At 47.9% G+C, this 12,272-nt stretch overlaps 1 protein-coding gene across 1 annotated transcript in view; it reads right to left on the reverse strand.

The window, feature by feature from the left end:
* Positions 1-2,003: 2,003 nt before the first annotated feature.
* Positions 2,004-12,272, reverse strand: part of LOC119391752 (trithorax group protein osa-like) — an 83,349-nt gene continuing 73,080 nt past the window's right edge. The window contains 4 exon segments of the mRNA XM_049415382.1: positions 2,004-6,663; positions 6,704-6,841; positions 6,843-7,840; positions 8,976-9,272. Coding sequence (XP_049271339.1) covers positions 5,796-6,663; positions 6,704-6,841; positions 6,843-7,840; positions 8,976-9,272 — 2,301 coding nt within the window. The 3' untranslated portion in view covers positions 2,004-5,795.

Genomic DNA, 12,272 nt, shown 5'->3' on the forward strand with positions numbered 1-12,272 from the left:
TCTATTTAAAAGTGGTTGCGCTGAAGGATGAAGGAATAAAAGACGATGTAATCAGTATTTTTGTCTCTTGTGCTCAAGTCTCCGATTTATAAACCAATTGTGAAATAGCTGATTACATTTGGTCGTTCTTGCTGTAGCCTGGCATTACTGAGAAATAAGAGCTCGTAGATACAACACATAGCGACATATTAGAACCACAAATCTTAACCGAGAACAGCGTAACCTTCGTCGCTCGGCTTTACCTGTGCTGAGTAAAATTTCAAACACTATGCAACGAATGTGTCGAAAGGAAAGACTTTATTTACATGAAATAAATACACTCCACCCCCCACAATGAGTGAATATCAAGGCACAGGCTCAACGTCGAGGCTGAAAGAAAAGAGAAAACAACTGCACGCCACAGTGATAGGAGGTGTACAACTGAACAAATTGCGTATGGCTATGCTTTGATTCGGTTTGCCGACAAAGCCGTAAAAGATGTCAATACACGTGCGTTTTAACCTGTTAGCACTAGCAAGCAGAACTGCGAAAGAAACAGCTGTCTAAGGAAGTGAAAGACTTTTATATTAATTTTCCGAAAGTCTTGGAAGACAGCAGGATGAATTGGCTGGAAAAAAAAAAAACCTGGAGAGGACCAACAGAGCGCAGCTCCCGCAAAACTTGAATTTTTCCCGCCAATTCTTCACACTGTTTCAAGTGTAAGGGTCGTAATGCTAACCAACAAGGCCGCATGAATTTTTTTTTCTCAAAGTCAGACGTATTGCTCTTTAATCAAGAGTAAAAAAAACGTCAACTTTCCATTTCACAAAGTGTGCAGTTGCTCATGAACGCGAGTTGTAGAAAGACTTTCCCAGAAGCAACGTTTTATCTACGAAAAACGGCTGCAGTGGGTCCTTAAGTCAGCAGCTCACAAAGCGAATTCAGGCGTAACCTTAGTCATGTTGACTCACAAATACTAACAAGATGGGATTGCCGAAATCATTTTCTGTTCGTTCTAACCATTGGGCGAGTAGAACTTTCGTTGAAGTAAGTCCTACAAGCCGTTACTTCGAACAAATGCACAAGACGCTGTTGTTGTCCCTTTGTCTATCGTAAGCGTACTGCTATCAGAAGTGGATGAGCGTGGTCAAGGCCCTTCATATTAGCTTCAGGCGATGTCCCTTTAGCACAACGTTTATGGCTCGTCATCTCGAAACAGTGCGATTGAAGAATCTGCGCATCGAACAATACTCTACCACAGATGTTTTTTTTTAGGCACCCAGTCTGGGTAATCGGCATACGCGGCTAGTTTAGGCGTTGACAAGTCTCCCGTGAACAATAAATGCTAACTGCTGCGTCGAAGCAAGTGTTACCAACAAACAACACAGTCATGACACGCACATAAATAATACTATATTTCTCGACGCTTAACAAGCAAGTAAAAAGAAACAACCACATTTAAATAACATTGCTATTGATGGACACATACGCCACATATGCACGAAATAACAGAAAGCTTGTTCGGTGCTGAAACGGGAACCGTCCGGCTTGGGTGAACAAACTTAATTCACCCTTCACAGAAGGGGTGTCCGGAAGATCCCAGCAGGATCGCTGCAGGCCATCTTTGTTCTCTGCCATCTTGCTTCGGCCGTTTCCTTCGGGACGGGTCACTTCGCTGCTATGACAAGGCCAACTTCCAAACGCAGAAAATTGGTAAAAATATGTAAGGCAGTAAAAAGAATAAAATAGAGAAGCCAACAACAGCCCGCCACCCAGCCGCTATTTCTTTCTTTCGTTCTTAACTTTTTTCTTGAGATTACGTTTCCTTCAGCCACGGCCGTGTCCGTAGCCGCGAGCGCCCGACACTGACCGAATGGCGTCACAGTTATGCGGCCCCCTTCAAGGACTCCGGAACCGGTGCCTTCATTGTATGCCGGGGCCAGGCACGGACAAAGGCGTGGCCGACACGCCACGCTCGTGAATACCTAACGGCTTTCTTTTATTATTTTATTTTTTCCGATCCCGAGCACACACTTTAGTTTCTTGCATTCATTTCTAGAGCACTCGCCGCGGCCGGCGCATTATTCCTGTCCCAAGGGTGTTCCCACGTTCGGCCGAAACGATCGGCGCGCCGCCGTTCGAACGATCCGAAAAGTCGCTCGTTACGCGAGGCACCACGGCGCGTAGCAACGCCTCTGCATTTCAATCGCGTTACGCTACAACGTCCGGCGATAACTTTGTTCTTGCTGTGAGGCCGCGCGAAATTGAGCATCTATTATGAACTGTGATGACGGTGGCTGCCAATTAAGACGCCCGTAGGGTACCTGGCCTCCGAAGCGAGAAAGCGTAGGCAGGGCGTCTCCCCCGCATGCCACGTAAAACGTCACTCTGTACATTTAGCGGCCGGGCTGCGCGGTTGGTGGAGGTAACTTACACATACGCTTCCGAAACAAGCCGAGCGTGCGAGTGCTCCGCGTGAAATGCAAAGTCACGCGTCCCCGGCGATTCATGGTTGATTGTATTCGCTTCGTATGGCCCCGAGGGGCCGACGTGCCGGGCGGGTATAAATTACGGGTGCAACTTAAGAAACAAAAGACACCTTCGTAGCCGGAAGGAGCAGGAAATGACGGGATACCTGCTTTCCCCTTGACGTAGGTTGTAGGTTCGCACTACTTTATCGTCGCGTTCCTGCATAACCGATTCCTTTTTGTATTTGATTCCTCTTTAGCATCTTTTTTTTTCGTCAGCAGCCTCAACACAGCAGCTCGTGTACGTTTGATGCCGCCATGCCACTTTCACGCATGTTCCAGGTTCCTTCATAGAAGGCCTTGTCGAGGTCGCCTCACTATTACCGTGCATAGGCTACCGCTGGCTATCTCGAACTATCTTTATAGAAGATGTGAAAGAATCAGTGTGGGAAGCAGTCTGATAAATGTACTTCTTTTTTTCCCCATCTGTGCAGCTGCGAAGCCTTGAAAGATAAGGCCGCGCGTGTCTGCGAAAGTATTGACCATCGGAAGCACGTGCAGCATGCTTTCTCACTGGTCCCGCCGTGTATAGTGAACTAAAGGCCCAGTCGCTCACAACGTAAGCAGTCCTGATTTCTAACTTTTTAAAGCGTTTGTTCTAAACGAGGCATTTCAATAAGCAGTATTCTGAAAAGCCGAAACAAAAGTTTGCAATCACAGGTACACTTATGAAAAAAAGAAAAAAACAAAGCGCGATCTTCAGATTAAACGACAAGTTCTGCTAACGGAAACAAAAATGGCAGCTGTTTCATGCACGCAATTGCAAGAAAGTTGGGAGTAATGTTCCTATCTATGTCGTTCGACTCTTCATTTTGCAAGTTTCCCATGCTTTCGTATCCCAGCTGTTTGACACGGGGCGCACATGACATATAGCGTAATTAACGTTCATGTAGATGAATTAACATTCAAGTAATTAACATTCATGTAGATGTCAAAGGCCATCCTATTAGTGACTTCCCCTGCAAGGGTAACGCATTCTAGTGCGGTTAAGCAAATAAATTCTTTTGCCTGAACGCTTGTATCATTCGCACTTCCTTCCACACTGGTACTGTATCAACATCGCAGAGTTATTTAGAAAACAATGCACCACTTTCTATTTCTCTCTTTTTGTCGGTTTGTTTGTTTTCAGTGAGGCAAACAACAATTCTAGCAAAAGAATAAATTCACGGGTTGATTGACCTCACTGGCATGTGCGAACTTTATCAGAACGTCAGCGGTGAGGGTAAGCCCTTACACTTCGGCTAATCCGTTCTGCTAAAGCGTTAGTTGTTGCTTAGCTGCTTCAGATGGCCTTCGATATCCACATGTACATGGGGCGCGTGATGTCAGTAACATGACGTGAAGTCCGGTGTGGGACGTCGATCCAAGGTGACTGTGGCTCCGCTGGCCGTTTCTGAGAGAAGCGTTTTCTGTGGAAATGTGTTTCGCTGTCGCTTCAGCGCCTCCGTGTCTTGAGAGTTCGATATGGTGCGCTTATCGGGGTAGCCGTTTGTGTCCAGGACTACTCTCCTCGCTCTCTCTCTCTCTCCCTCTCTCACTCCTGTTGTGTCAGTGAAAATGGATGGTGTCCCGGTCCTGTGTGTTCTGCCCTCCTAAAACTGTCGGTAACTGAAACGAAAACAAGACAACATGTAAGGCAGACTCAAGACATTGTCCTCTTTCACTCTCTCACTTTATTTCACATGAAATATGCGTGTAAAACGTAACAAGATATGCGTGAATACTTCGTTGTGCACTGTCTGTGAACATTGCAAAGTCAGCGTGGAAGAGGTTTCACTGCCTTAAAAATTTTCGTTACGGGATGATGCTTGGCGTGTGGTTCATTTATGAAGTGGCCTGAACGCATTACTAAGCGCAAAACCTCGCTTTGTTCGCAGAACGCCAGCTTTTGTGCCAATAGTAAGGGGAAAGGCATGGACAATGTGGGAATGTTATAAGAAAGTTTGAAAAAAAATTAGTTAGGACAAGGAAGTATTCAAGTGATAAGTTGCTTATTCTACGCTATCTAAACAAGAAAAGAAAGGAAGATAACAGCATGCGACACAGCCTCTGCGTTCAGATAAGCTCGACAACTCCGACCGTTTGGCAGTTTAGCTGAGCGCGGAGGCTTTGACGTCTAGCCTCTAAATTCAACAACATGCAGCATAGTCAGCTTGTCATGGTGAGAAGAAGGTTAGTGCAGGCATGAGTATGAATACGCATAATGTGACCAACAAGGGGTGTGTATAATCAGTCGACAAGAACTAACGAAATGCTATATACAAAAATGTACGGTGTAACAGTGTCTGTTAAAAGTCGGGTGGTCTCTTCGAGAGCTGCATATGTAAATAGTTGATTGCACAGCATGATTAGTATGTAAGCAAATAAACGGTAGCTTCGCTTGGGATCGATGATACTAATTACGTGGCTAAGTTTTTTAGTTCGCAGTTATTTTTGGCATGCAGCCTAATTGATTCGAATAAATATGTCATTTTCTAAGTATACTCTCTTTGAGCGCTGTGACCATGCCGAGAAGAAACATTGAGGTAAGGAAGGAAGCTGTAGCTATAATGCCTAAACAACTTATCGTCTCCTTTACGACGTCAGGAGTGCTATTTCACAAATTAAGACTCGACGCTGTTCGGGTTTCTTCTACCTGATAGTTGCCTACCCGAAATATTTATGACAGAAGGGTAACATTATGTACCTATCGAACTTCACCTTAAAACATGATGTTTTCTGTTATTTCTTCAGAATGCCCACATTGCACTTCTCTAGGGAATGTTTTCAGAAATACTAAAGGCGCATTTTCGACGACATAGAGCCAGTAAGAGTTACATATTGGCCAATCAGATTTGTTTACTTCGTTAACATTTATATGGTCCGCTTTACTCAAGTGTGCCAGTTGCTTCCTTGTTTTCAGTGATTCTGACGTCGGTGCTGTTTGTTATCTGAAGTGATACTGAACAGAAACTAAACTTTGGCAAATCAAACTAGAAAGCGTTGCAGTCGATAGAAACCTGTCGAGCTTTAAAGAGAAATTAACTTTCTTGCTGTGTAATGTACGAGATGTGACTACCAGTGGACGCGACGCTTGTGAACCTTACGGAACTGCGCGTGCGAAACGCGCGCTCGAATTGCTCTTCGCTACACGTGCGCCGAAGCACTTCATAACAACGTGAGCACAGGACGAGTCCCCGTTGTGCGAGCGGCGATGGGAGTTGAATGCCGAGCATGATGAGAGCTATAGCACAGGATGGGAGTGGGAGCCTTTCGGGACGCCCATCATGGGAGAAGCCGGCGACGACTCTAGCCCGTGCCGATGTTGTACGACAGGAGTGATGCGTCAAACAAAGGCAGCGCCTTTTCCTCAACTTGCCCTTGCGCCGGTGCGCCTTGACCGCTGGGCTGGTAAAACTGCTGCGGAGCTTGCCCCTGCGCGGGTGCGCCTTGACCGCTGGGCTGGTAGAACTGCTGCGGCAGACTTGGTGCACTGTTGGCTGGAGATGCTGACGAGGAAGAGGTCTTCTTCTTCAGGTATGGTTCTTCGTACTTTTTGGGGTCGTAGAGGCCATGATCGTACAGTTCCGGCTTGTATGTGCCGTCGTCCTGGTCGTCTTCGTCATCCTTCTTCAGTGACTGCGTCGTGGAGCCGCTCAATCCCGTTGGTGCTCCCTGAGGGGCCCCGGTGTACCCCGTCTGTGGCTGCTGGGGGTAGAATCCGGCTCTCTGCAGCGGGTAGGCGGGCAGTTGAGGTGCCGCCTGCGCCGTTCTCGGAGCAAAAGAAGGAGCCTGCTGCAGGGGAGGCCTAAAGGAGTTGTAGAGCGGGACTTGACCGCCGCCGCCTTGCGGAAGAGCGTAGTTGGGCGGGGCCTTCAGCTGGGCTGGCTGTTGGGGAAGGTAGACTGGCGGCCTCTGTAGGGCTGGAGTACTGCTGGCAGGAGGTCCGTACGGAGAGAAGCCCGGTTGCGTGCTTGCGGCTCCAGGAGCGCCACCAGATGGAGCAAACTGTTGCTGCTGTGCAGGCCGTGGAATGAACTGCTTGAGGAAGTCTGCGAAGTTAGGCTTGTTGGCGGCTTTCTGGGCTTCCTGGGCGAAAATGTTGGCGATGCTGACTTTAGGCTGGGCCTGTTGTTGCTGCAGGTACTGGGCAGGAACGTACTGTTTCGCCGGAGCAGCCGCAGTCGGTGCGGTGGCTGAACGGTGAACCACCAGGCCTAGAAGCCGCGGGAGGTGGGTAGGTACCGGGTCTGATAAGGGGTAGGGGGTAGCCCTGCTGCTGAGCAAACGTTGGGTAGCTGGCTCGCTGAGAGGTGGCAGCTGGAAGCTGGAGACCTGCGAAAGGCCTGGAAGGCTGCTGGCGAAGCTTGAGGCTTTGCGTTCAACTGCGGCCCGTAGGGACTTGCCCTTGCCTGAACTGCGTTAGGCGCATACGGCACGTAGCCAAATGTAGGGGGTTGTCTGGGCGCTGACTGGGGGGCCCTCGGGGGTGGTCCCTGGAAAGGTGATACAGCCGTCGGCGCGGGCTGGCTTGTAGCAGCTGCGGACCTCTGCTCGGTTAGGTGGTGCTTAAAGTAGTCTGGGAAGGCGAGGTTGTCGACGGGCAAGTTTGCAGCGAGGCGCAGCACCGGCACATGAGAAGGACCGAGCGAGGGCTGGGAAGGAGGAGCAGTAGGTTGGAACTGAGGGTACGCCGGAGGCCGGTACTGGACAGGGGGACTTGGAGGCGCGTCGGTGTAGCTTGGAGGCTTGTACTTGGTTTCGGGACGGGAAGTGGCCGGGGCCGGTGCCGGAGCAGGTGCTGGAGCAGGAGCCGGGGCAGATGGAGCCGGTGCTGATGAAGAGGCCGACACAGTCTGCTGTAGGTGTTGAGGGATAGTGTCCTTGGGCGCCCCTTCCTGGTAGATGTCGCCTTCGGCCTTGAAACCGTCCTTACCCGCTGTGTACTTGATGATCCTCTGGCGACCGGATGCGTCGATAAAGCCGTAGGAGCCCTTCACCGTACCGTCGGGAAGCCTGGTCTCCTCGCGGAAGCTGCCAGTCTTGTCGGAGCCCTTTCCTGTGTCGTAACCGAACTTGTAGTCTCCCTCGAGTTTGGCGCCAATGCTGACGTAGTGCAGGGGAGCAGCTTGGAACACGGGCAGCTTCGCCTCCTCGGCCTTAGTGGAGCTCGCGGACGACTGTGATGTGGACTGAGGCTGGGGCTGCTGCAGAGCTTGCGCCTGCGGCTGTGGCTGCTGCTGTGAAGGCGGCTGGTATTGCTGCGGCTGCGCTGGTGGCCGGTATGCTGCGGCTGCGCTGGCGGCCGGAATTGCGGCTGATATTGCGGCTGAGGTGCTGCTCTCGGAACGTAGCTCTGCAATAGATAACATGCAATAATTGGTTAGGTAAACTTCGCGTATGCACTTAGACGCTAATGCACCCACATGATCAATGTAACACTCGTGGCTATGGCTGCTATACCTTGTTATTTTCTTACGTTTATATACGCTAACCGCTGGGAATGAAGTTGTCACAAGAAATTACATGTTTTTGAAGGACTGAGTTCAACGGGGAGTCGGCTAAAGAAGCGACGCTTTGACTAATCGTTATCCTCGTTCACGTAAATGCGACAGTAGCATCGCGTCTGCGGGCATGTTAAGGAAAAGCGATGAGACACCACTTACATGTAGCGCATTAACTTCCCCGAGAACGTAGTGCCACATGTCGCGTGAAGGAACCCATACAAAAATGAATTTAGACAGTCTATAGGCTGTCTACGTACATTTTTGCAAGGGAAGTGCCGGTACTCCAGGTTTAACATCATGCTTAACCCGTTTTTACTGGCACGATGATTTTGCCGAGAGGTTGCCGTGCCGACCAACGTTTATAGAAGCTGCCGAAAGCCGAACCAGCGCGAGGGCACCGCAGCTAATTCCTTCCCACCGCTAGTGTTGCGACCCGCCTGCGTTTACTTTTTTTTTTGCGTGAGTCGACTCGGACCCGTGCATCTACCTTCGCCCAGCGCATTAACGCAACGCGTCTTCCTAGCATCTTATCGTTGTTTACATGGGTACGATGCGCTAGAGATTTAATGAAATGCGACACTGTCAAATTCGCGGAAACGCCGCTCTTGTAGCGCTATTTCTCATCATCGCAAAGAGGACGCCGCTCTTCATGATGAAGGAAATATGTGACACTATAAACGCGTGCGTTACCAATACAGCAGCAAAGTCAGCATGGATGTAATGCGTACTGCAATAGATTATCTAACCATCATACTTCTCACGTAGAACTATCTTGTAAATTTCTTTTTGTCGCGGCTCGGAAGCGTTATTAGCATAGGAAAACGTTGCTATAGGAAATATGCTTAATGAATATCCTGACAATCATTTCGTGGTCTTGGCGCGTAAAACTTAACAAATTAGTGGACAGATTCACGTACTTCACGTACCCCCCCCCCCCCTCGAGGTACGCGAAAGGCGTATATAGTCTAGCGTTTCTACTTACAACACCAGCCGACGCGGAGGGCGGCGGTCCTTGCGGTTGGTAACCCTGCGGCTGGAATCCCTGCGAGACGAAAGGCTGCCGCGGCTGCGTGGGCGGGATCACCTGCTGCGGCACGAAGCCCTGTGGCAGCTGGTAGCCCTGGGGTCTGGCTCCACCCTGCTGAGGGCCCGCGGCGAGTCCCGAGCCATACGGTTGGTATCCCTTGTAGCCGCCGTTGAGGGGCGGTGGACCCTGGAGGTATTGCTGCTGGGCGGCGCACAGGGTCGCCGACACCGCTAGCAACCACGATGCCACAATCTGCGCAGCACAATGGGAAAGATGCGGGCATATGAGAAACGGTTGTCGAAAGAAATCTATCCTATGATCATGTTGCAGTTTGGCTATTGCATAAAGGAATTAGTAAGGATATATGTTCGATACAATAAGCTTTCTTCCATAAACTATGAATCATGACACTCAATTAGCGAGGTTGACTTAGGTTAATGTAGTAGAAGAGCAGGTGGAAGAAAAAAAAACAAAGCAGTGATGATAACCGAAAAAATGGGGTTCAGGCTCAACCTGAACCCCCAATGGATAGCTGTGATGTGTGTGAAGGTATAAAATTACCGGTGTATCCCGTTTATCCGCGTAAGTAAAGCGCGGATTCATGGGGAGAAAGCTCTTCAGCAATGACGCATCCCGCGAAGCTTGGCGCCACCTTGCGAGTACAGTGGTTAGAATGGGTAATATATTGAGCTGTCCATCATGCATGCAACATTTGCGTTGCCGTTATCATATGCGCTACCTGGAATGAGGTGAAAACACGAAAGAAATGTTCATGCCGTGACTCAATGGTGAGACCCAACAGGTGAAACACTGCGAGGATACTTGGCAAAGATTTAGCAAATCAAAGAAGTTTTTGCTAACAATACACACACATGGAATGGCATGTCAAGAGCTTTATTTTGATCTCGAGAACCTAGGGCCCGAGGGCAAAAGCCCCCAGGCTAGACATAAAACAAATCGAGCAGCATCTCGCATTACGTACTACATCACGATGCCAACCAAGGCAAACACACCCACGCTGACACTGACACAATGGAACTGCTCCCACCGCGCGGCCGTAAAACCGGTAAAAATGAAGGACGTTTAGGAAAGTGCGCCGGCTAGCCGACGCCGAGCAACTGGCCGGCGGCGCCTTGATCTTAGCTTCCCGTCTCGGACATGAGATGTCGCTAGCTGCCTTAGAGCGCGCGCTTGATATATTCCGATCACTTTGAGGGCTTGAAAACGTCGTAACTCAGTTTGTTGCTTATTGCATTGTTTAAAGGGGTAACTTTGTCCAATAGCAAGTGTAATAGCAAGTGTAATAGAAAGTGCAATAGCAAGTGCAATAGCAAGTGCAAAAGCAAGTGTAATAGCAAGCGCATATACTGTGTTTTGATATTTTTGTTTTCCTCTTCAGGTTTTCATAATGCCCTTTGGATGAAAATAAGCACCGCTCTGGGTACTTCGTGCAATGAAAAAGCATAGGTGTGCAAGCACTGTGTGGGCGGTAATGATTATTGGAGATGAAAGTTGATCCAGACATCGACAATACCGGCTTCTCATGGATCTTATGTTGTGTCCTTAAGTTAAATTTTGGCAATCAATAAACTAATCATTCAATCAACCAGACGCACCTTGTGTTTATTTCACAATACTGCAGACCAGAACTGGCACTAGCAGGGGTGGAATATAATAAATACGCAGCGGGGAAAGATATTGATTTAAAATGTAATGTTGCTAGACATAGATTGTTCTGAAAATTCACCGTAGCATATGGGCGCTTTTCTTAGCACTAAAGCATGACATACACTATTTGTGCAATTTATTTTCTCAAACACCTAATTGAAGGAAAAAATTTATCATAGTTGCTTCCGGAGATAATGCTTAGCCACGATTAAGTTTGCGAGTTTCACTGCATTACTTAATTGTAATGTGGCAAAGTAAACTTTAAAACCCTTGTCATTACATGCGATGGATGCAAATCCCTTGCCCGAAGAAAGAAAGAAAGAAAGAAAGAAAGAAAGAAAGAAAGAAAGAAAGAAAGAAAGAAAGAAAGAAAGAAGAAAAAAGAAAGAAAGAAAGAAGAAAGAAGAAAGAAAGAAAGAAAGAAAGAAAGAAAGAAAGAAAGAAAGAAAGAAAGAAAGAAAGAAAGAAAGAAAGAAAGAAAGAAAGAAAGAAAGAAAGAAACTACTCACACAGTAGCAACTCATTTTACTAGACAGATACGGAACTTGGAGCATCGATATTTTACCTTCATGAAAGGTGCCACGGTAGTCGGCGACATTGACAGGAAATTTTAGTAGACACTGATTTTAGGTGCTCTACAATATTATAATCATTGTTGAGGTATGGTTTACTCGTGCGTTTTTCCGGATCTTCCTCATCTGATTTCGTTCTATTTTATGAAAATTTACTCGCTGTTACAACACAATAAGTGAGGTAAAACTAACGTGCCGCGTCGAAGCTTACACCGAAAGAGTGCTTCACCCAACGGCTAGTTGTTATGTAACGCAGCCAGAACCTTGTGGCGCGTGTGCGAAGATGATGGACGGAGCAATTACGTAAAAGTTAGGGTGATGTAATACGATTTAATGCACACAAATCAATGCACTTGACCGCATCTTTTTTTAGGCAAGGGTGCTGTATATCTGTAACCTGCGTCCGTACATATCAAATAAAAATGTAAGTGGGGCGGGAGAGAGTGTGTGTGTTGGGGGCTGGGGGATGGGAAAGGGAGGGGGAGTTACGAAGAAGTAATGATTATAAACTGCCCACGACGCCAAGGAAAACTATTATTGTTACGATAATCATCTCTCGCTACCGACATTAACATTGTTATGTTGAATTTCACTGTGTCCCGCCGACCTATACCGATGACAAGTTGAGTTCTTCCTCTACAGAAAGTTATTCGTCCACTCGTGTCCTGGACACCAGAAAACTAGTTTGTCGCCTTTGTATGTTGTACTTGTTTTTTTTCTACTCGTTCACTCTCGCCGCCTGCAATCCTTCATCCTCGATTACGCGTACAACAGTACATGCGAACAGCTTCTACAGTCACATCCATCTTGCGAAAAACTTGAAATAAGCTTCTCGCTCTGGAGACCATTTCAGACGGGACGTTGTAGCGGACAGGACCCGAAAAGGCAGCCGGAGTAACTTGATTCCAAGGAATCACTAGCCGCAAACAGGTTGATTCGCTGCCAGTTTTCACCATTATTCAACAGAAATGCAGACAGTTATTTCTTCCGCACTTTCTTTTCTTCTATCAGC

Source organism: Rhipicephalus sanguineus, chromosome 4 (assembly GCF_013339695.2).
Source record: "Rhipicephalus sanguineus isolate Rsan-2018 chromosome 4, BIME_Rsan_1.4, whole genome shotgun sequence".
Lineage (NCBI taxonomy): Eukaryota > Metazoa > Arthropoda > Arachnida > Ixodida > Ixodidae > Rhipicephalus > Rhipicephalus sanguineus.